A 25,958-nucleotide genomic window follows, 5' to 3' on the forward strand; every position below is an offset into this window, starting at 1 on the left:
CAGTTGTGTCCATACGGCAATAAATCTGGCCGACGTGCCTTCGTACCTGTCATGGTATAATTCCCCACTCTGAATCTTAGCGCCCAAGAGATGGGGTACCAGCATGAATTACTCCAAGCTTGATTACCAGCTTAGGACCTGTAGCACTGCCACCAACCAGGAATTCCAGTGCCTGGTACACTCTGGTCCCCACAAAACCTTGCCCAGGGACCCCCAAGACCCAGACCCTCTGGATCTTAACACAAGGAAAGTAAACCCTTTCCCTCACCATTGCCTCTCCCAGGCTTCCCTTCCCTGGTTACCCTGGAAGATCACTGTGATTCAGACTCCTTGAATCTTAAAACCAGGGAGCAAAGTTCACCTTCCCCCCTCCTTCTCTCTTCCTCCTCCCAGACTCTTCCTGAGAGAGAAAGCAATCCTGACACAGAGAAAATAACCTCTCTCTCCCCCTTCCCTTCTTTCTCCCCACCAATTCCACGGTGGCTCCAGACCCAGTCCCTTGGGGTCTCACCAAAATACAAAAACAATTTGGTTCTTAAACAAGAAAAACTTTTAATTAAAGAGAGAAAAACAATAAAAATTATCTTTGTAAATTAAAATGGAATAGGTACAGGGTCTTTCAGCTATAGACACTGGGAATACCCTCCCAGCCTAAGTATACAAATACAAATTAAAATCTTTTCAGCAAAATACCAATTTTAACTCCTCCCAGCCAAATACACATTTGAACTCCTCCCAGCCAAATACACATTTGCAAATAAAGAAAACAAATATAAGCCTAACTTGCTTTATCTACCTAGTACTCACTATTCTGAACTTATAAGAGCCTGTATCGGAGAGATTGGAGAGAAACCTGGTTGCATGTCTGGTCCCTCTGAGCCCCCAGAGTGAACAACAACCAAAAACTAACAGCACACACACAAACTTCCCTCCCTCAAGATTTGAAAGTATCCTGTCCCCTGACTGGTTCTCTGGTCAGGTGACAGCCAGGCTTACTGAACTTGTTAACCCTTTACAGTTAAAAGAGACATGAAGTACTTCTATTCTATTAACTCTTACTTATCTGTTTATGACAGTACCTTACTAGACTCTGTGGTCATTGGGGGTTCTATTCGGGTCTGCTGTGTCAGCTATCTGCGCAGAGCTGGGGCAGAACACAGAGGGAACACACGCACGCAGCCGAGTGATACCAACAAGGAGACAGCAGAGCACCACACCGGTAGCCTCTGACAACACTTCTGACAACAGGATGAAATTTAATAGTGCAAAGTCATGCACTCAGGGACTGACAACAAGAAATGTTGCTATAAGACAGGGACTTATCAGTAGGAAGCAACAGAGGAGGGGAAGACCTGGGTATACTGGTTGATCACAGAATGAAAATGAGCTGCCAATGTGATGTGACTGTGAAAAAGGCCAATGTTATCCTAGGATGCATCAATTGAGGTATTTCAAGTAGAGACAGGAAAGTGTTTGTACCATTAGAGAAGGCAGTAATGAGACCTCATTTGGAATGCTATGTGCAGTTCTGGACTCCCATGTTTAAGAAAGATTAATTCAAAACTGGAGCAGGTGAAGAGAAGGGCTTCTAGGATGGTGAGAGGAATGCAAAACCTACCTTAGGAAAGGAGACTTGAAGATCTTGGCTTGCTCAGCCTAAGCAAAAGAAGGCTGAGGGAAGATATGACTGCTCTCTATAAATATATCAGAGGGATAAATACCAGAGAAAGAGTGGAGTTATTTAAGTTAAGACCCAATATGGACACAAGAATCAATAGATATAAACTGGCCATCAACAAGCTTCGGCTTGAAATTAAAGGAAGGTTTCTAACAATCAGAGGAGTGAAGTTCTGCAACAACCTTCCAAGAGGATTAGTGGGGGCAAAAAACCTAACTTACTTCAAGATTGTGCTGGACACATTTATGGAGGGGATAGTATGATGATGCTGCGTGCAATGGCATGTAGCCAATCTGCAACTACTAGTAGCAAATATCCCTAATGGCCAGTGATGGGATACTAGATGGGGAAGACTCTGAGTTACTATACAGAATTCTTTCCTAGATGTTGGGCTGGTGGGTCTTGCCCACATGCTTATGCTAACTAATCACTATATTTGGGGCCGAGAAAGAATTTTCCCCCAGTTCAGATTGGCAGAGACTCTTGGGGTTTTTTGCTTTCCTCTCAAGCATGGGGCACGGGTCACTTGCAGGTCTAAAATTGTGTAAATTGTGCATTCTCTGTAACTTGAAGTCTTTACATCATGATTTGAGGACCTCAGTAAGAGCCAGAGGTTATGGGTCTATTGCATGAGTGGATGGGCGAGGTTCGGTGGCCTGCACAGTAAAAATAGCAATGTGGACATTGTAGCACCAGTGGGGGCTTCGGCTAATCAACCAAATTTGAACCCAGGGGATGCACTCTCTAGTCACTGACAGAGACTCAAAAAAAATCTGACCATTTTGATCCAAAAAATGAAATTTCAGTGAGTGCCATTTCATGAAATCATTCCAAAGGTGTTGGTTTTGTTCTGCATTGGAACAAAGACATAATTTTGAAACCTCTGAAATTGTCAAACAAAACAGAATTGCTATCCCCCCAGGCTAGCTCTAAAAGAGTGTTAACTAGTCTTAGAAATAGACTTTCAGTAACAATGTGTGTTTACAAATTCAAAAATAATTTTGCACAAATATTTTGAAAATGTGCTTGCTCTTTTGTTGAACATGCCAACCAGGAAATCCATTCACCTGAATATTCATGAAAGATTAACACAAGAAAGAACATAAATACTTCTGGGATTTTCTCTGCCATAAGTTTTAACCTTAAAAGTGTGTTTGTCTATGAACCCATATCAACAGTAAGAGTGGTGTTGGTGTATCCGCTTGTTGATCTTTCTTAAAATTTGTCTTTTCATTACAAGGTGTTTCTGTTTTGCAACTGTAGTTTAGGAGCTCTGTGGATAGTGGGTTATACTTCAGTACAAAACTCATATGGTACAGAATAACTCTCTCTGCTTTCTCTGTTCTGACACAGAATCATGGGTGGGAATCTATGGGAGTTGGGTCCAGACTGGGGTACACAAAGTGGCTGAAAGGCTACAAGGAAATGTGTGGATCAGGAGGTAGACTGAAAGAGATGCAAGGGAATATGGAGACCAGGGGAAGCAGGGAATAGAGATGACGAAGAGGTAGAATGCAATGCATAGGACACTTGATGGGAAAGGTAGCGAAATATGGGGATCAAGTGAATGTACTGGTAGGTGTGGGACAGGAGACTGTGGAAGAGCATGAAGACTGAATATAAGTGGGGCATCTGCCTGTCCTGTTTATTTGAACAGGGGATAGAGATGGATAGAATGGAGCTCCCCATACCCCATGAAACAAGAGAGGGTAAAGAGAATCCTTTCAAATAGTGAGAAGGGAGTCTGGAGTTTTTGGAGATATATTTAAAGTTGAATATTAAACCTGCGAGTATCACACAAAAACTGGATGTAAGGCAAAAAAAACAAAAAAAAACAAACTGCAGCCAAGCAAAAAACAATGTGATTTTTTAAAATCTTATGAGTTTTAAGCCAATCACATGATTTTTTTTTTTTTGGGGGGGGGGTTTCTGATTAAATATCTGAATCCCTATGAGACAATAATTCGGCGACGCTGCCTTAAATATATTTAAAAGTATTTTTAATTTATAACACCATTATAAATGATGTAGGCAAAGCGGGGTTTGGGGTGGAGACTAATAGCTCATGATCCCCCACATAATAACCTCATGACACCCTGAGGGGTCCCGACCCCCAGTTTGAGAACTCCTGGCTAAAAGGTACATGTGTGCTTAAGTGTTTTGCTTGAATGGGGATCGGTTACAGGATGACTTCTGGGGCAACTGAGGCAAACTAGCAAATAATATTAATGGATATTGACATATTCTGGTTAATTGTTGTTATGTTAGACCTAGAAATATTTGAGCAGGTATCTAATGCAGGGGTGGCCGAACTGTGACTTGCGAGCCTCATGCAGCCATTTTATCATTTTATCTCAAGCCCCGTCTGCCTCACTATTCTCCACCTACCAGACTGGGGAGGGAGGGGGGGAGCTTGTGATCTCTGCCTTGCAGTGAAGTGGTGGGGTAGGAGCTTCTCTCCAATGGGGAGGAGCATCTCAGGTCTTCAGCCCTGCGAGGTGCACCTGCCGGGGCTCGCGGTTTCAGCAGGAGTGGGGCTGAAGCCCTGAGTTCTGGCTCCCAGCAAGTGTGCTCCACCTCCTGAACTTCTGAAGACAGTCACATGTGGCTTGGATGGCCAGTAAGTTTGGCCCTGGTCTAATGTGTGAAAAATAAAAATCAACAGCATAAAGTTACACAGCTATCTCCTTTAAACAAACTAATACTGTAATGGTTTTTTTTTTTTCCCCAGAAATCCACTGTGTGTTTGCAAATAACACTTTTGCAAATTCTACCAAATCTAAAATGCTTTATATGTTAGTCGAAAGTTTTATGGTTTTTTTTAACTTATTAAATTATAGCACATCATTCCCAAATATCATGGTGCTTTAAATAATATAAGATAAAACAGGAAATACTAAAACAATAATATTAAAAAATGAGAATACACTTGAGAATTCTTCTATTTAAGATGAAAAAAATCTAGTGAGAACAGTTCAAGGGACATTGATACTACTGACTCTAATCTCCTAAGTGCCAGATTCTTTGTGCCATTAATGCCACTATGTGGTATTCTTGCATGGTGACCCAGTTTAATGCCTACTTTTCTTAAGGAGCTCCTATGCCACACTACTTCCTAATAGGATACTTCCTAATAGGATATTGATATAATAGGCATCACAGAAACCTGATGGAGTGAGGACAATCAATGGGACACAATCATTCCAGGTAACAAAATATAAATATATTGGAAGGCCACAACAGGTCATGTGGGGGTGGGGGGAGAAGAGGTTGGCACTATATTTGAGAAGAATGTAGAATCAAATGAAGTAAATGTCTTAAGTGAATCCACATGTTCCATAGAATCTCTATGGATAGTAATTCCATGCTCCAATAAGAATATAACAGTAGGGATCTATTTTTGACCACCTGACCAGGACAATGATAGTGTCGATGAAATGCTAAGGGAGATTAGAGAGGCTATCAAAATAAAGAACTCAATAATAGTTGGGGATTTCAATCATCCCCATATTGACTGGGTACATGTCACCTCAGGATGAAATGAAGAGACAAAATGTCTTGGAGCAGCTGGTGCAGGAACCCACAAAAGGAGAGGCAATTCTTGATTTAGTCCTGAGTGGAGCACCAGATATGGTCCAAGAGGTAACTTGGAAACAGTGACCATAGTACAATAACATTTAACATTCCTGTGATGGGAAACACCTCAAAAGCCCAACAATGTGGCATTTAATTTCAGAAAGGGGAACTATGCAAAAATGAGGAGATTAGTTAAACTGAAATTAAAAGGTATGGTGACTAGAGTGAAATCCCTGCAAGCTGCATGGACAGTTTTTGAAGACACCATTATAGAGGCTCAACTTAAATGTATACCTCAAATTAAAAAACACAGTAAAAGAACTAAAAAAGAGCCACCGTGGCTTAACAACCATGTAAAAGAAGCAGTGAGAGATAAAAAGGCATCTTTTAAAAAGTGGAAGTCAAATCTTAATGAGGCAAATAGAAAGGAGCATAAACACTGCCAAATAAAGTGCAAGAATGTAATAAGAAAAGCCAAAGAGGAGTTTGAAGAATGACTAGCCAAAAACTCCAAAGGTAATAACAAAATGTTTTTTAAGTACATCAGAAGCAAGAAGCCTGCTAAACAACTAGTGAGGCCCCTGGACGATAGAGATAAAAAAGGAGCACTTAAAGACGGTAAAGTCATTGTGGAGAAACTAAATGAATTATATACTTCAGTCTTCACAGCTGAGGGTGTTAGAGAGATTCCCAAACCTGAGCCATCCATTGACTCAGTTGACAAATCTGAGGAACTGTCACAGATTGAAGTGTCACAAGAGTTGATTTTGGAATAAATTGATAAACTTAACAGTAACAAGTCACCAGGACCAGATGGCATTCACCCAAAAGTTTTGAAAGAACTCAAATGTAAAATTGTGGAACTATTAACTATACAATAAGATGGGAGCTAATTTAGCTACAACTAATCAGGAAAGACATCTTGACGTCATCATGGATAGTTCTCTGAAGACCTCCACATAGTGTGCAGTGGTAGTCAAAAAAGCAAACAGGATGTTAGGAATCATTCAAAAAGGGACAGAGAATAAGACTGAGAATATTTTATTGCCCTTATATAAATCCATGGTACGCCCACATCTTGAATACTGCATACAGATGTGGTCTCCTCATCTCAAAAAAGATATACTGGCATTAGAAAAGGTTCAGAGAAGGGCAACTAAAATGATTACGGTTTGGAATGGGTCCCATATGAGAAGAGATTAAAGAGGCTTAGACTTTTCAGCTCGGAAAAGAGGAAATTAAGGGCGGATATGATAGATATAAAATCATGAGTGATGTGGAGAAAGTGAATAAGGAAAAGTTATTTACTTGTTCCCATAATATAAGAACTAGGGTCCACCAAATGAAATTAATGGACAGCAGGTTTAAAACAAATAAAAGGAAGTTCTGCTTCACACAGTGCAGCCAATCTGTGAAACTCCTTGCCTGATGAGGTTGTGAAGGCTAGGACTATAATAGGGTTTAAAAGAGAACTTGATAAATTCATGGAGGTTAAGTCCATTAATGGCTATTAGCCAGGATGGGTAAGGAATGGTGTCCTGTTTGTCAGAGGGTGGAGATGGATGGCAGGAGAGAGATCACTTGATCATTACCTATTAGGTTCACTCTCTCTGGACACCTGGCATTGGTCACTGTCGGTAGACAGGATACCTGGCTGGATGGACCTTTGGTCTGACCCAGAATGGCCATTGCAATTAATTCTTAGCTGTCATGAACAGCTCCATGTGGTTGGCCTGCACAAAAAAGTAATCCTAAGGATGCTCTAATTTTCCCCAGGAACACACTGAAAGACAAATGCACCTAGGACAAGAGGAATGCAAAGGTGATTTAAACCATGGTAGCCCTCTGTCCTCTCCTGACTTACACAGCTTGACCACAGTTCAGGCTTGTGGCTGTAACTCTGCAGCCACAAATCTTAACTGGATGAAAATACCACCTCCTCCATTCTTCTCTAAATAAGGTTAGAAGTTCCCTTCTCTGTGTTCTATTCAGTATTATTGAAAACTGTTTAAGATGCAACTGACAAGCTCAGAGGGGGGGAATGACATACATGAAAATTAACTGCTCACCAAGAAATTTCCATAGCTCCCACAGCTGCAATAAAATGCTTGTGAGCAAAAAATCTGAAATAGTCATTTCACATTGTTCTGACTGATAATTGCTTTTATAGTTAGAGATTATCTTTAAATGTTTATAAAAGTGTCAGTAAATCTTGGATCGCCCTATTGCTACTTTAAATCAGTAGAATATATGTACCTATGGTATGATCATGGACATCTACCAAAAGAAGGAGCAAAACATTATAATGCTGGGTTAAACCCTTGCATTTTTCATCTCTAACCCAGAGGGCAAAGCTTGGCCATTATATTGACCCCCATTCTATTCACTGGCTTGCCTTTATGATATTTAGTTGCTTCTATTATATTCAGCTACAACACAAGAACCTTACAGATCTGTATCCTGTAAGATATTAGCTGGAGCATAGATTAGCATAAGTGTGGTTAAATAGGCTGTAACCCTTGGCACAGATCAACAGTAACCTTTAGATTTTGGGATCTATGAAGAGCTTGCTCAACTGTAAGAGTTAGAATGTTCCAGTAAGTGCTACTGCAAGGAACATGGAAGTAAGAGCCACAAATCTCTTTAGAAAGGGGTGACAGTATGATCTTGCACTGAAATGGTAGTTACACATAACAATATGTTAACCTATAGAATAAGTAAACCTCAGTTTTATATTGGTAAAAAGGCTAAATATGGACATGGAGGACTGAACACTGACCTTGGGTACTTCCAAAAAGTTGTGATTTAAATGTGACATGCAATCAACCAATCAAATCTTTTATACTGTAGGAAAATGGCCTGCAAGTCTGTTCTTTAAAACAGATAAATATAATTATATATTTAATTTCTCCTAGTTTTTTAAACTTAAAAATTCATGTGTTGTCCACCATGTTTTGTTTTGTTTTTCTGGATGACTAGAGAAGTAACAGGTTTGGGGACCATAGATAACCTGGATAGAAAACCTGATTGATTGAGAGAGGAAGTGATTTTTATTCAGACTGTTTTAAGAAGTATATGTGTAAAACAATTGGAAGAGAGATTTGTTCTTCACGTTTCACTACAACAACTCCTTCAATTGAGGGTTGAGATAACTCACAAGCTACCTTTCTGAGTCCTTCACGGGAGACTCTAGCAAAGCAGCAAAGATAACATTTACAATTCCTGATACTTCGTATTCTTGAAGAGCAATAATAGTAAAAATTTCTCATCTTTAGTATATTATAAAGAAGCACAAAAAAGCACAAACCTTTTCAGGTCATTTTTAGGTAATTTTTCTATTTTATTGTGTTTTTCTGCTTCTCTAGTGTCTGAGGCTGCTTAGGAGCTTGTTCTTGCCACTTACTCATGATGAACAGGCACCAATTCTGAAGGTGATTGTAGCCTTGACATTAATCTCATTGGGCACGGGATTCTTATTCTGTGGATAGTGTCATTGATTTCAGTGTGGCTACTCATCGAGTAAGGATCTACTAAAGATAGGTAGACTGAATCAGCCTGCAGTATAAGAGAAAAGTCTTCCCATTATCATAGTACTGATATAAAATCTGCTGTAAATAGTCAGGCTTTTGCACACTACATCTAGTTCTTGCATAGTCCTAGTACATGCTACTTGCTACATTTTCTTCCTAATTTTTTTATACGTTAGTACTCAACAAATCAACTATTTGATTGTTTGGCTATAAGGAAAGAGGGACTCATTACACAAATTGTACTAGTCGTGGAATGTAATTGTAAGGAGAATCAGGATGAGCTCTACCTTGATATCTGGTGGTGAATTATGGCGAGTGTGGGAAAGAACTTCAGGGGCTGATCTTGTTTGCATAAGCACTCCTACCACACCTAGCATGAGCCCACGGCAGCCCAAAATGGTCACCTTGACAGCTGTGGGATCCCCAATTTCTCTGTTATGGGCCAGGAGGAATAAAGTGTTGTTACCCTGATTATGTGAATGAAAGACTATGAAACTGTTTTATGACAGAGAGTCTCATCATCAACTGAGTAGCACTCACTAGACAAGGGACATGGATTCCAAAATCAAGTGAAGAGAGAGGTTGGGGCTAGGTATATGTACCTGAGGGTATAGGCCTGTAAGCCAGTTGTGTCGGGGCTCGTCCCCCTCAGGCGTGGCGGGGAGCCAGGGTGCCTCCTTACGCACTGCAGTCCGGGTCGGCTTAGCCCCTCGGCAGGTGTTGAGCGGGGTATAAGGTCTGTAAACAAGGTAGAGCACCGGCCTTCTAGCCGGGGTCGGGGCTCTCAAAGTAAATAAGCCCCAGCCCTTGGACAGGGCGGGCAGTAATAGTTCAGGCTCAGGCCTTTAGCAGGGGCTGAGCAAACACAGTATCAGCCCAGGCCCTTGAACAGGTCAGGCAGCAATAGTTCAGGCTCAGGCCCCTAGCAGGGCTGAGCAAACACAGTATCAGCCCGGGCCCTTGGCTCGGGCGGGGCACCAAACACAAGTCTAATTAGCCCTGGCCCCTTGGGTCAGGGCAGAGCAGTGGCAAAGTCAATGGGGCCCAGCCCTTGGTTCGGGCGGAGCACCAAACACAAGTCTAATTAGCTCTGGCCCTTTGGGTCAGGGCAGAGCAGTGGCAAAGTCAAAGGGGCCCAGCCCTTGGTTCGGGCGGGGCACCAAACACAAGTCTAATTAGCTCTGGCCCTTTGGGTCAGGGCAGAGCAGTGGCAAAGTCAATGGGGCCCAGCCCTTGGTTCGGGCGGAGCACCAAACACAAGTCTAATTAGCTCTGGCCCTTTGGGTCAGGGCAGAGCAGTGGCAAAGTCAAAGGGGCCCAGCCCTTGGTTCGGGCGGGGCACCAAACACAAGTCTAATTAGCTCTGGCCCTTTGGGTCAGGGCAGAGCAGTGGCAAAGTCAATGGGGCCCAGCCCTTGGTTCGGGCGGGGCACCAAACACAAGTCTAATTAGCTCTGGCCCTTTGGGTCAGGGCAGAGCAGTGGCAAAGTCAAAGGGGCCCAGCCCTTGGTCCGGGCGGGGCACCAAACACAAGTCTAATTAGCTCTGGCCCTTTGGGTCAGGGCAGAGCAGTGGCAAAGTCAAAGGGGCCCAGCCCTTGGTTCGGGCGGGGCACCAAACACAAGCCTAATTAGCTCTGGCCCTTTGGGTCAGGGCAGAGCAGTGGCAATAGGCAGGAAGAGGGGGAGTCTGCCACCCGGTTACGGGTGGCAGGGGGAACGCAGGCCCTCCCACTACACTGCGTTCCAGCCCGGGGCCCTAGCAGCGGTCAAGACCTGCTGCGGTCAGTGGGGATCCTGGCCGCAACACACTGACATGGGTTTGGGCTCTTCAGGAGCCAAACCAGGGTCGGCTATCCCCGGGCTACTTCCAACCTCCCCCTCTCTGGGTACCTGGTCCTTGCCCGCGTCATCTGGTGGGTTCCAGACCATGGGTTCCTCCGGGTACCGGTCATGGGGAAGCTCAGGCCACTCCTCGGGGTATCGGGCACACGGCAGGTCAGGCCGACATTCCTCCAGGTACCGGGTCTGAGGCAAGTCCAGCCAGCGCTCCTCTGGGTAGTGGGCACGGGGCAGGTACGGCCAGCATTCCTCTGGGTAGTGGGCACGAGGCAGGTCCGGGCAGCGCTCCTCCGGGTAATGGGTGCGGGGCAGGTCAGGCCAGCGGTCCTCGGGGTAGTGGGCACGGGGCAGGTCTGGCTTGGCGGGAGCTCGGGCACCAGCATCTGTCCTCTCCGGCAGCCTGCTTCCAACTGAGCGCTGGGGCCGAGCTTTTATACTTCCTGTCCTGCACCTTGACTTCCGGGGGGGGCAGGGACAGGCTGTGCTGACTCCGCCCACTGAGGTGCCTGCTCTGGCTCGTCCCCCTCAGGTGCGGCGGGGAGCCAGGGCGCCTCCTTACAGGACCCCTTTTGAGGGCCTGCAGCACCAATTGCACCTTCTCCTCACTTCACTGTTGAATAGCAGAGCTAATTTTGATTCCATTAGGAGTCTAGCTAGAGGCTGCTGAGCTGAATTCACTTTGGGCCAATGGTCCACCAGCATTGGGGCTCCCCTACTAAAAGCTGAAATCACTAAAAGAGCTAAAATTACTGACCTGAGATTACTGAGTGCTGTGTTAACTAGTGGGGGAGCCTGAAGATATATTGCTAAGTGGCTGGCAGAACGGAGCAGTTTGCAGGATGGTTGGAGCGGCCCATGGAACAAGGATCGGAGAAGAGCAGAGCAGAACAGTGTGGGATGTTTGGAGCAGCCCATAGAACAGTGAGTGGAGCAGAGCGGAGCAGTTTGCGGGGATGGCTGGAGCAGCTCACGGGACGGCTGGTGGAGCAGAGCCGTTCGTGGTGAAGGCTACAGAAGAACTCCACAGAGAGATGGCGCAGTTGGCCTCGGACCATGTAAGGTCCCCCTTAACACCCCATTTCCACCCAGGCTGGGGGGGGAACTTTGCAAATAAACTTTTGAATTCTGGGGTGACACTGACCAGGGACAGAGACTTTTGGGTTGTTGGACTTTGAGGTGATTGGACTTAAGACCCTGAGGGGAAAAGGACACTGCCAAAACTTACTTGGAGGTGGGTCTTTTGTTCATGGTTTGTGTTATGAATCCTGTTTGTGGTGTTTCCCCAACATGATGCCGCATTGTTTCCCTCCTTTATTAAAAAGGATTTTGCTACACTCAGACTCCGCGCTTGCAAGAGGGGAAGCATTGCCTCATAGAGGTGCCCGGAGGGGGCAGAGTATGTAATTGTCCCAGGTTACTGGGTGGGGGCTTGAGCCTGTTTTGCAGTGCGTTATTGAAATGGAACTCTTGGATACTGAACCCAGCCCTTGTTGCTGCCAACTCAGAGAGGCAGAAGGGTTACATAATGGAACTCTCTCATGACTTGGAATTTCAAAACATTCATAGGTTATTGGGGAGAAATTAAAACCCAGTAGAAGAGACTGCTTTCACCCTTCTGAAATTGAAACATAGAATTCAGCCATGTCTCAGATTTCCTGGAGCATGTTCTCCATGTCACTCATAATGCAGTTCCATGACAAGAAATGGCTACATAAATGAGACTGACAAGTGCATTTTGACTTGACAGAACAAAAAACAAAAGCTGGAACACAGTGAACTTCATTGTTTCCCAAAAGACATTGGGTCAAATACATACCTGGTGTAACTTCACTGAAGTCAATGTGGAATTCCACAGGGAGGAATTTGTCCTTTTATGTCAGAACAACAACATTCAATCTACTATATCAGTAGAATATTGTTTTTGTCAAAAGGATTTATCTAGTTTGTTAGCCTCACACTGTAAACCGTCAGATTGCTGCAGTGAGACTATCATTTCAATTAAATGTTTAAATCAATTTTATCAGGGTGAACTTATCTTCCTTGAGATTCTTTTATACTGCTGAGTCTTGTCCTGACTTTTCTTTCTCTCTGACTTTCTCCTTGTTGTTACTTCTTGCCCTTTCACACCATATCCATACAGGCCAGGATCTGTAGCACAATAACTTTTAGAACATTTTCTGCACTAAGTTGAAACATTGATCAAGTCAAGACTTTTAAGTGCTTAGGGCTACTCATTTCTTAAACTAGTCACTTTCAATTTAAGGAAGGCCAGATCCAGGCCCTTGTTACATGCTTTCTGAAAGTAAGAAATATCTCATTAGGAGGATAAAATGAAGGCTACCACCTTTGTGTGGAACACTAGAGAGATGGTTGAAAATACTATTACTACATAATAAATAAATCTTGAAAATATCATATATTCTTAGGGGGAAGTAAAACATGTATGGGAGATTATAATCTTAAACAGAACTCACGAAGAAACCAGACACATTACATGAAATACTGGAATTGCAATATATCACACAATCTTTTGAAAGCAGCCACTGGCTTTTAACATGATATACCTCCCCAGGCTGGAAGTCCAAAGCCAAAGCCGAAGGGCCTCAGCCCCAGGCAAAGGGCTTGTAACCTGACCCTGCCGCGCATGGCTGAAGTCCCTAGGCTTGGGTTTTGGCCCCAGGCACCAGCAAGTCTAAGCCAGCCCTGGTGACACTATTAAAATGGTGACACCATAAAAAAGGGTACATGCACAATTTTTAATTACAATAAAAAGTTGTTGGAAAATAAAGAATAAAGCTGTAGATGTGTTGCCTGAACCTTTTTGAGGTTAATAATTAATTGGATTAATGGTGAATTGATCTGACAGTGATGATGTTCTCCCCCCAGAATCAGGCTGCATAGAATACACACTACGGAGCTCAATATTTTGTTGGGAGTCTCGGCGTGGATGACAAGGACACTTGCACTGAGAGCAAAATAAAGCCTTAGATACCTTTATGAAAATAATGGATGAAGCTAGAAAAGATCCAAGCCACATAACCCCAATCCTGTATTATCATTATCTTGTTATCTGTGTTATCATTCTATGCATAAGCTCTTAGTATTGCGTACTCATACCCTTAGTTGAGGACTTGGTGGTAAGAGACAAAAGGACCGGCCCTGACTCTGGCATGCCACATTTGATTTAAGCTCTATATTTTCAGTTTCTCTTCTTACTAACATTAAGACAAGAAAGTTGTATTTTTCTTGATTTTATCAGGAAAATACGAAATCATTATTGCTATGTGTTAGAACTAATCTCTTTCAGCGTCATGTCATCACTTTGTCTTTTTCAGGAAGTATGAATGACAAGTATAATATAAAGAGACAAGGTGGGTGAGGTAATATATTTTATTGAACCAACTGATGGTGAGAGACAAGCTTTCAATCTACACAGAGCCCTTCTTTAGGTTTATTTAAGCTTGGACTGAAGTTGGTCCAATGAAAGATATTTCCTCAATCACCTTGTCTCTTTAATACAGGGGTCGGCAACCTTTCAGAAGTGGTGTGCCGAGTCTTCATTTATTCACTCTAATTCAAGGTTTCACATGCCAGTAATACATTTTAAAGTTTTTTAGAAGGTCTCTTTCTATAAGTCTATAATATATAACTAAACTATTGTTGTATGTAAAGTAAATAAGGTTTTTAAAATGTTTAAGAAGCTTCATTTAAAATTAAATTAAAATGCAGAGCCCCTTGGACACAGGCCAGGACCCAGGCAGTGTGAGTGTCACTGAAAATCAGTTTGTGTAGTGCCTTTGGCACGCGTGCCATCGGTTACCTACCCCTGCTCTAATATATTGGGACCAACCTGGCTACAGCACTGCATACAAGTTTAATATACTGTATCTTCAGTCTTCAGGGAATAAAACTTCCAAGGAATTATCTTGAAAATCCCACATGATAATGGGGAATCTCTTTCTCTATATGACTAATTTACAGTGCAATATTTTACCATGGCAGTGGAAATGCTAAAATTTTCTTAAAAATCTGATCCTCCTCTCATACTATCTATCACTTGAACTCCCTTTAACTGAGAGTCATATCATTCAATTTGGTATGCTTTGCTATACTGTCATCATAAATAGTGTGTCAAAGTGTTTTACAGTGAACAGTAATAAGAAAAATAAGAAAAGGCTAAAATACTCCCAGACTCATTCCACCATTATGGGAAGATTTTTGCAGCTACTTATGAGGGGTGTACCCTTAAAAACTCACAGAATCTAAGGATCACCATCAGAGATATCAGATTCCAAGTTCATGGATCCCATGCCTATGTCACTATGCTATTTTTCTTAGCAGTATAACTCACTCAAGAGTCAGATTGTTATTGCCACCCCACCATCACAGTGCATCTTACTTGTGTCTCCAAGGTGAGGAATGTTGAGGATGTGAGCTATGATTCTGTTTCCTGTGCAGTGTACTTTAAACATACCAGGAGTATAAGTACCTGTCTGTCAGAGGCAGGGATGTCTGAAGATCTTATGGACTGCAAGATGAGCTCTGATTTTCCATCACTCTCATCAACTTTTCTATTTGCTGTTTTCCTTAGTCTTACATAAAAAGCCAGCTAAACTGAAAGTACATGTTTTTGGTTTTTTTTCTTTTATGTGTGGAAAATACACCCAGTGTGAATTATTGCAAGTGAAGAGATGATGCAGCAAGCAGTGCCAACTTCTTTGTGGCTCTTCTCTCAGGACTCTCCCATTTTATGAGAGTAGTGCCCAACTCCTTCCCAGGACATTCTGCACAGGTGAGCCCTGTTTCATCCAGGGCTCAATGGAGAATGTAGAGTTTTGCCTTATCATGTAAAGTGCCCACTCAGAGGTAAGAGTCCTCATGAGCCTTTGACTTATTGAACGCTCATGAAGGATGGAGCATTTTGTCACTATCAGGAAAATTGCTCCACATAATGGAATTTCTTTATTGCATGTATATATGCTGGACATCTCACAAGGACAGATATTAGATTAGATATTCTGGTTCTCTTGGAAGTTTTCAGGAAAACTTCCCCAGAACAACCATAATTTTCCTTTTTAACGGAGTGACTGATTCTACATGTACCAGAAATATGTACTCCACAATTGTACATATGACACCCAAATACCACATTAGCGAGGCAATGTTAATAATAATCTTAATATCAGAGAGAGTCATGTACAATAGGACCATTTCTCATTCTTACCATAATCCCATTTGGTGAAGTGCTGTATTTTGTCATGTTCCATGTTCCTATAAAAACCTTAAGAGTGTTACTAATATAGATATATTTCATACAATTTTCCAGTCTCCTAGCAACATGTTTCTAGGAGAACGGAAATATTACACTTTAAGAATGGTTATGTAACATGTTAAAATTGAGGATCAGCGACACAGGAGCCAGCAGAGCTGCAACTAAGGGAGTTTGAGTGGGAGTTTTGCTGGAGAAGGATAGAGGAGGCAAACCCCTATTCCTTAGGGGCAGTAAGTAAGTTTGTGTGTGTGTGTTTTCAGTTTGCAAATCTGGAAGGGAGCAATGTGCTGACAGAGAATCAGAAACTTTGATTGCACAGCCCTGATTAGGGGTCCTATAAAGGCAGCCAAGTAGCCAGTCAGCAGCACAAGAGCCAGCAAACAGAGCTGAAAACAGGGGAATTTGAGTGGGTGTTTGTAAGGGGAATATCCAGAAAGAGCTCTGTTCGTATGAAGTGCTGCCTTATAGAGCTGATGGAAGAAAAGATCCAAAGTTTGGAGGTGCAGGTGGAAACTATGGTTGAGTTTCAAAGGGGATTTGGACATGATGGAGGGAAAGCAAGAGGAGTCTAAAGGGAAATGTCAAAGACTCGCAGATGGACTGGAGAACAGCGAAGATAGACTGCTGGGTGAGGAAAGAGGGCAGTGGAAGCAAGTGATTATGAGAACCAGGGACAGGAAAAGACCGGCCAGTGAAGGAGGTTTGCTGAGTTGCAAAATGAAGAAAGGGCACAGCAGGCAGTAACAGAAGGTGGGATGGCAAGGAAGAAGCTAAGAGCTGCTATTCCTACAAGAAGAGGGGAAGAGTCAATGGAGAGAGTTCAGAGTTCTGGAAGGATGCAGGATGACTTGCAGCCAGAAAGAACCAACCCCCCAGGAAGAGGAAGGTCTACATGATTGGTGACTTCCTACTAAGAGGAATAGACAGGCCTGTCACCAGAGCTGATCTGGAGAACAGAAGAGTTTGCTGTCTGCTGGGAGCTGATATGGAACATGGACCTGAAGATGTAAGGCTGAAGAGGATCCTAATGGGAGCACAAAAGAGTCCACTGATTTTCCTTCACCTGGGAAAAGATGATACTGATAGATTCTTACTGGAACACATCAAGAAAGACTGCGTCAGGCTAAGAGAGAAACATAAAGAAATGGAGGTTCAGGTGATCTTCAGTAGGATTCTATCTGTTCCTAGAGGAGGAGAATGAAGACGCCACAAGATTTTGATGATTCACAGTTGGCTCAGACAGTGGTGCTATGAGGAGGGTTTGGGGATGTTAGACCACTGGAGGCATTCATGGACAGAGGTCTGTTCTCATGGGTGGATTCCACCCTTGTAGGGAGGGAAATAGACTTCTGGGATAGAGGTAGGCAAAACTGATTAAAAGAGCTTTAAGCTAGGAACTCAGGGGTGATGGTTGGGAGGTGCTTATGTAATCTTCATGCCTGCTTCTAATATTGACCAAGAAGAAAATCAAAATGAAATACAGCAATTGAGAAAGGAAGAGCAAGGGGTGGGAGAATGGAGTTTAAGAGGGAAAGATACCAATGAAGCTAACAGTCAGGTAGGCCATACTGGCAGTAGAATGACTGTACCTGGGTGAGGAATCTGGGGGAATCCAAACAGAAACAACTAAGTTGTTTGTACACCAATGCAAGTAGCCTGGGTAACAAAATGGAGGAACTAGAACTACTGGTGTAGGAAGTGAAACTAGATATTATAGGGATAACAGAAACATGATGGAACAGTAGTCATGACTGGAGTACAGATATTGAAGGGTATATGCTGTTTAGGAAAGACAAAAATGAAGGAAAAGATGGTGGAGTAGCATGGCATATTAATGATGAGGTAGACTGCAAAGAAATTGGAAGTGATGGAATGGATAAAACTGTCTGTTTTGGTCAAAGTCGCTTTGGGGACGAAAGCTATCAGAAGTTCCACCAAGATAGTGCGCTGGGTGTGCTACAGGCCCCCAATATCTGATTTAGATATGGATAGAGACCTCTAAAGTTTTAAATTAAATAAATACTACTGGCAATTGTGGGATTATGAGCGACTTTAATTTCTCAGATCAGATTGGAAGACAAGTGCTACTAATAATAGTATGGCCCAGATTTTCCTGGATGTGATGGCTGATGGATCTCTTCAACAAATAGTTCCTGAATGAACAAGAGGTGATGCCATTTTAGATTTGGTATTGGTGAACAGTGAGGACATCACAGAAAAAACGGATTGCAGGAAACAACCTTGGGCCGAATGATCATGAGCTACTTCAGTTTAAACCAAATGGAAGGATAAAGAAAAATAGATTTGCAACTAGGGTCTTTGATCTCAAAAAGGAAACTTTAAACAATTAATGGGATTAGTTACAGAAGCGGACTGGACTGAAGAACTAAAGGATCTGAATGTGGAAGAGGCTTGAAATTATTTTAAATCCAAGTTGCAGAAACTATCTGAAGCCTGCATCCCAAGGAGGGGAGGGAGGGAATTGTAGAGAAGAGTTGCAAATCATGCTGGATGAGCAAGCATCTCAAATAAGTGATTAAGAGGAAGCGGAAAGCCTACAAAGAATGGAAGGATAGCAAGGAAAGCTACCTCTTGGAGATCAGAAAGTGTAGGGGGGAAAAATGAGAACAGCCAAAGCTAAGCAGAGTTGGGCCTTGCAAAGGAGATTATAACAAATAGTAAAAGGTACTATAGTCATATACTGTATACTCATTCATAAGCCAAATTTTTTTAGTAAACAAGGGAAGCACCAGAGAAGGGGGTTGGCTTGTGAACAGGTATAGAGAAGGAGAAGTGGGACACAGCCCCTCCCCCCAACAGATGGAGCACAGCCAGCAGAGTCAGAAGGGAATAGGCAGGGCCAGAATCTCTCCACTTCTGGCCACATTGCTCTCCCTCCAGCCTCTGAAGTAGCTGCAGCTCTGGGGCTGGCAGGCTGCAGCTGTGCCGTTCGGTCCCACCCCCCAGAGCAGGCTGTGGCTGCACTGCCCAGCCTGCCGGAGCAGCTCCAGCCAGGTCAGAGACATCCTCCCATGGTCCTCCCCAGATAAGGTGGGAAGGGATGAGATGGGGAAAGTGTGAGGTTCCCAGACTAGGGGTGGGGTCACGTGGGGGGTGGTCACAGGGATTACTCCACTGACTCCCAGCTTCTTCCCCTCAGAAAATTTCCCCAACCAGTTGCTCTCCCGGCCTGTCACAGTAAGCAGCTGACGAGCCGGGACACTTTGTTTACTTAGGTTTACCTCCATGCCTGCAGACGCTCGAGGTAAACAAACCATCTTGACCCATCGGTGGCTTATCCTGATGGCCCGAGAGCCAAAGTTTGCTGACCCCTGAATTATAGGGTTGGCTTATGAATGGGTTATAAACATTTTCCAAAACAAGTGACCCTGATCTCTCTCAAAAAAATTAGCTCTCAAGCCCCAGAGGAGGGAGAAAAAAAATTTAAAAATTAATAACCTAATAAATATCAACATTTAAGTCAGAATGATGCCAGTAGGCATCAAAGGAAGGAAATGTCAGGGAAAACCGAACCCTCCCCTTCTCAGGCCTGAGGCCTAATAAGCAAAAGCTATTAAATATAATATAAAAGCTTCAGGCTGTCTGTGTTTATCTGCACAATAGGGCATGCAAGGGCAGAGAGCTGTGGTCAGGGCCTGAAAAAAAAGAGGAACTGGGAAGTGGAACAGAAGCCTCCAGTCATGTCAAATTGCGATAGATATTATTGTATAGCCGAAACCGCAAGAGTTGGGTCTTAGAATGGTCAAACCATAAGTCAGACAATAACAGCAAAAACCATAAATGGGAAAAGGAATTGATTTGCTTGTTTTTAATTAATAATATATTTGAAATAAGGCAATGATAGTATGTACTGAACACACTATGTTTTGCGGTTTTAACCTTTATAAGCTTGGTAAAATTTGTAAAGGGCAGAGCAGTTGTCTCTTACGTGGGGCTATGCTGTCTCTCCCTGCATACATGCTTATATAAAATAAAGGAGCCTCAAGCTGTCTGATCAAAATCAACTGTGTGGTCGATTTTCCACAACAGTGAGAAGGAGCCATGAGTTGGTTGCTAGGACTCTGTTAGGACAAGGGCTTGAGGTAAGGGTGAAGATTCTGTGGAGCTGCAGTAAAGTGGTCCAGGGAATTAGAGAAGCTGTGCAACACTGTTAAAGGGACACAGCAGACAGCGGCACTCTACAGGGTCCATGGGCTGGGATCCAGAGTAGTGGGCGAGCCCAGGTCCACTTTCCCATCTCCAGTTGTCACTGGGGGGAAGTGGCTTGGATATCGAGGCACCCCAGATAGTGCAAAATCATGCACTTAGGGAATAACAACAAGATCTTTTGCTATAAAATGGGGATTTATCCATAGGAAGCGACAGAGGAGAAAGACCTGGGAGTATTAGTTAATCACAGGGTGACTATGAGCCACCAATGTGATGCGGCTGTGAAAAAGGCTTATGCAATCCTAGGATGCATCAGGCAAAGTATTTCCAGTAGAGATAGGGAAGTGTTAGTACCTTTATAGGAGGTACTGGTGAGACCGCATCTGGAATGCTGTGTGCAGTTCTCGTCTCTCATGTTTAAGAAAGATGAATTCAGAGTGGAACAGGTGCAAAGAGGGATTACTAGGATGATTGGAGGAATGGAAAACCTACCTTAGGAAAGGAGAGCTTAGCTTGTTTAGCCTAAGCAAAAGAAGGCTGAGGGAAGATATTATTGCTCTCTATAAATATGCCAGAGGGATAAATACAAAGCAGGGAGAGGAGTTATTTAAGTTAATTGCCAATATGGACATGTGAACCAATGGATATAAACTAGCCATCAACAAGCTTAGGCTTGAAATTAAAGGAAGGTTTCTAACTAGAGGAACGGAAAGCCTTCCAAGAGGATTAGTGGTGGAAAACAACTAACTCGCTTCACAATTGTGCTTGATGAGTTTATGGAGTGGGTGGCATGATGATGCTGTGTGCAACGGCATGTAGCCAATCTGCAACTGCTAGTAGCAGATATCCCCAACAGCCGGTGATGTGACAGTAGATGGGGAGGGCTCTGACTTACTAAAGACAATTTTTTCCCAGGTGCTTGGCAGGTGTGTCTTGCTTAGTATCTAATTGATTGCCATATTTGGGATTGTGAAAGAATTTTCCCCCAGGTCAGATTGGCAGAGACCCTTTTTTGCCTTTCTCTGCAGCATGGGGCATGTGTCAACTGCAGGTTTAAGCTAGTGTAAAGGTTGGATTCTCGGTAACCTGAGGTTTTTAAATCATGAGTTGAGGACTTCAATAACTCACCAAGTTATTATTGGTCTATTCTAGGAATGGGTGGGTGAGGTTCTGTGGCCTGCAACTGTGCAGGAGGTCAGATTAGATGATTATGTGTAAACTAAAGCCTGTGTGTCTGAGCACATGCTGTACAATACACAGTCAATACAAAAAAATAATCCATCCTCATAATAAGGATGAGCTACCTCACCATTTTGATTAGAGACCTATTCTTGTCCTTAGTGTACATTACAGTGACAATGACTGCAACAATAAACAGCATTTTACATAATGATTCTCATCTTGTGATGTATCAGAGGGTAGCCGTGTTAGTCTGGATCTGTAAAAGCAGCAAAGAATCCTGTGGCACCTTATAGACTAACAGACGTTTTGGAGCATGAGCTTTCGTGGGTGAATACCCACTTCCTCAGATGCATGTAATGGAAATATCCAGGGGCAGGTATATATATGTGTGCTAGCAAGCAAGCTAGAGATAACGAGGTCAGTTCATCTTGTGATGTTATTCCTAAACTGGGCATGAAAAATGTGAAAGGGCATGTATCTAATCCTAACACCAATGAGGCAGAATAGATGACTAGATTAATAATTTACAGCATTGGCAGGTCAGTGACATTGAACAGATGCCTAGAATTACAGAGACACACACACCCATGCTGCAGACACACGTACCCATGCACTCCTTCATAAATCTAGGGTCCTGGTAGGAAAATCTCTTGTCAAATTAAAGGAACATCAAATGAAACCTAGATAATGTAGATGAAATTACCATAGATATTACAGCAGTTCAGAAACTTATTTCTCAAAATGAAGAGACACTACAACACAGCAACCATGATTTAAATTCTGTTGATTACTACTGTAGTATTATTTTGGTCTTTACTGGCCAGATTTCCCTTTTTGAATAAAAATAATAATAAATAAAGCTACCTAAGTTAATAATGGTCAATCTCTTAACTAAATTAGAATATCAGAACTACTGCCAAATGTAAAATGGAATATTGATACCTCCCATTTTAAGGAAGTTGCTGCAAAGATAAATTCAGTAACTTCTGTGAGACACTAAGATACTAAAATGGTTAGCATCAAAGAGAACCCTATGAAGAAAGAAGGAAAAATATTATCCTTGTTCGGTGCAGAGTTTGAACTGAGTGCAGCAAATGAGGCATGGGGACACACATTGAATGAGGAAGATGAAAAAAAAAATTCTGAATAGCTGCCTTATTTCCTGAACACCATCCATCCTGAGCAATGAATGAGGTGAGTGTCCTAAGGAAAAACTAAAATGGTTTAATGAAAGGCTGTATCATAACGTGTAGAAAAGAACAGTGTTTAGACAGCCTGTAACTTGGAGGCTTTCAGAAGTCAAGCAATGACACTTTGAAGCCTTCATGTTCTTGTAATGACTTTTTTTTTTTTTAGCATGGATTATCTCATACAGACAACACTACATGCTGGGAACTAGTTTTTGATTGGCACCTTCACGGGAGCATAAGGGTGGTGGGAAAGTATAAGGAACTTTCCCCTGAACTCACTGCATAAAAGCCAAATATAAATGTAGTCTTTGCACTCTCCTTGGGCTCCTGCCACTCTACTGTTGCACCCTAAATGGACGTGGTAGATATGGTGCCATTACCCCCAGATACATACACGGCCAGCTGTGGAGGGAAGCATATCATATACGCTCTGAGAGAGGAAGAGTCTCAAAGAAACTCGCTCCAGAATGGTGCTTCTTCACATGGATCTCAAAGTTAGCCTACACCTTGTTGGATAAATCTTGTCCCTAAAGCATTTCTCAGCGAAGATTTGCAATTTGTTCTGAACTAGTCAGCATCTGTGTGTAATGGTATATTGAGTATGTTGCATTTGGGGTAGTACAGAATCTCACTGAGGAGTGTGAACTGCAGCAGTTGCTCCTAATTGTCTTTTTAACATAAAACACTAAGGATGATGCAGTATAGTGAATGTTACATAGTTATATGTCATCTTTTTTTTACTCATCATGATTATTATCTTAAATAAATAGGGATAATGGGCAAATAATTTGGGAATGTCTGTAACATCATTTACTTCTGAGGTGCTTCCAACTTTACAGGAGACATCAACTAGGTTGGCATCTGAAAAAACAATATGTTCCTTTCCTAACGTCCCTGTACCCCTTTACAGAAAAGAAATAAGACCTTACCTTTCCCACATACTGGGGATCTGATCCCAGGTGTTCTTCTAAAACAAAGAACTGGTTCCATACCCATCCACGCTTGGGACGATGGTGCACTTCTGTTTCACCTTCTATGTGTTTGGTTTGATTTCTGGTCACCTTGATGGAGCCATGATGAGCAGCTCCATAACACCTCTGCACAAAACAGAGACAAACTAGGACTGGGCAGATACAAGATGTGCTCATAATTTTCATTGTAGGATAACTTTCCAGTTCAAGATTTCCTTCTCTCTTTTGTTTTTCTTTTCAGATGTAATCCCTTAATAGGTCCCCAAGAGGGAAGGTGAAGCCTGGTTTAGAAAAACAGTCCAAAATGTTTTTTTTTAGTATGTCCATGGTTTAACTGCCCATTGGGGAAAGGTCACACTGCATTTACATCATGAAGAACTAGTGGAGAAATTTCTGGTATTTGTTCCGAGGTCTTCACAATAGACTGCCACAGCCAACCATTTTATACCTAATAGAAGGGGAAAAAATGAAAACCACTTACACATCACTAAAAACAGTAATTACAGCCTTTCAATCTCAAAAGGTGATGTACCCACTGCTGTGCTAATTGGTTCTGTCAAAGGGTCCTACACCAATCAATATTTCTTTTCAACTTTTTGTGGAAGTGTTTTCTGATTGTTTTTATGAAAGCACTTAAAAGTTACTATGGCTCTTTAAAAGTGCATAAAATATGTGCAATGTAAGGAATGGATGACTCAAGGGACTGGCAGTATGAGATTGGGGCTTTCACCTACTGGTTCAGGGTGACAGCATCGGTCCAAGTTGGTCGTAATCAAAAAACACTGCTATCTGATTGATAGTGTTTAGCAGATTATGTGAAATGAATTCTTGGTCTCCATGAACTCAGCTGGACGGAGGTCCAAAATTATGAAAACCACCATCATGGCTACTGGTAGTTTTTTTGTTTTTTTTTAAAAAAGGCAAAAAATAGAATGAATGTGGAGACTCCTGGTCAGAACTGAGGCAAATTGGCAGAACTGTGTGACCAAATCATGAAATGATAGTGCCTGTGTTTTACCTCCTATGTGCCTGCATAGAGAGCTTCAGTCTCCAGGATTCTCTGTAGCATTCCGGAAATACGTTCATAAAACAAATTAAAAAGTGAGCATTGTTGGTCTGAAACATCAGCAGGGCTTCAAATTGTATAAGATAGGCTCTTGTTTCCCAGTAATGAAAGTCCCTTTTCTCCCTCACCTTAAAAACGGAAAATTAGCCTTGGATAAAAGATCAGTCTTTAAAATGTAATGGTAGGGGAAAAAATAGAAAATAAAAAGTCCACCCAAATCTTCTCAGGACCCAATGAAAGGCTAATGTTCTCCTTGACAAGGCGTTTGTTCTATTACCAGAATTCTGTAGCAACATATAATCTCTGCAGAGATCAGACACTGACTATTCCCAAGGTCTGAATTCATATGTACAAACATTCACCACAGAGATAGAATTAAAACTGCCCTCTGATAGAGATGGAGCAAGATTGTAATTAGGTAAATTAGCTATTACTGAATCTATTTTAAAGATGAGATTCCCATCAATTTTTTTGTGTATTCATATGAAAGTTATCAGTTTTCTATTGCCCCTCTCCCCTGTCATAATGTTATCAGTAAACATCGCAGATAATTTTACTTGTGTAGTACTGGGTTGCTTCCCCCATCTTTCCCTTTTTGCCAGAAGATGTTTCTGAGTAATTGATATTGAAATATTTTTGAGGTAAAAGAACACAATATTCCTGATAGGGAGAAAAACACATCTTTGTTGTTTTTTGTTTGTTTTTACAGACATAATAAAGCAACTTATATCTGGAACATACTGTTTTCCCTCACACCAATGGGAGTGTTTATCTTATGATAACTGCACCTCTGCCCTTCTTGCTGTATTGTATAACCATCTAATATGACAGTAGAAGGGAATAGACTAGTAACCTGAACACACACACTAACAGAGTCAGAAGAAATCTTTTCTACCTAAATGTCCTGCGGGGGAGGAGGGGAGGATGGAAACTTTAGAAAACAGTAAGACAAGAAATTAGAAATCAGAGGGGACATATAGGAGCAGAAGTTCACCAATTCTTATGATTTATGGACTTCTTTGTCTTTCTATCCACACATTTCAAAGAAATATCCCCAGCAGAACACTAGCTACTCTTTTTCAGTGTTTGTACTGAGTCCAAATACAGTTAATCAGACGTCATCAGAGCACAGAGCAAATGCCTGCCTAAACTTTTGGTGCTAATTAACAGGTAGAGTTACCCACAAGAGACATATTTTCCATTGCAAGCATGTAGTTTAGAACAGTGGGCAGTTGGATGAGAGTAATAATACAGTATTTTCCACTGAAGAGAAAAGATCTGAATAGATTTTAAAGTTTATCTTGATGCCACTTCATTCTCTCTCTCTGGAAGACTCACATAGGATTTGCTACACTGGATCAAACCATTGGTCCCTTATACCTTATCTCAGCTCCAGCAGTGCTCAGTGCCATGATGAACAAAAATAGCAATGTACCGAGCCATCTTTAATACTCTATTACAAAAACATTTGCCATACAAGGT

General features: G+C 42.3%; 1 protein-coding gene across 1 annotated transcript in view; it reads right to left on the reverse strand.

The window, feature by feature from the left end:
• Positions 1 to 25,958, reverse strand: part of CDH18 (cadherin 18) — a 1,009,618-nt gene that overhangs the window by 303,413 nt on the left and 680,247 nt on the right. Inside the window, 1 exon segment of the mRNA XM_030551747.1 lies at positions 23,369 to 23,858. Within this exon segment, the coding sequence (XP_030407607.1) occupies positions 23,369 to 23,596 (228 nt within the window). The 5' untranslated portion in view covers positions 23,597 to 23,858.

The sequence above is a fragment of the Gopherus evgoodei genome, chromosome 2, assembly GCF_007399415.2.
Source record: "Gopherus evgoodei ecotype Sinaloan lineage chromosome 2, rGopEvg1_v1.p, whole genome shotgun sequence".
In the NCBI taxonomy this organism is placed as follows: domain Eukaryota; kingdom Metazoa; phylum Chordata; order Testudines; family Testudinidae; genus Gopherus; species Gopherus evgoodei.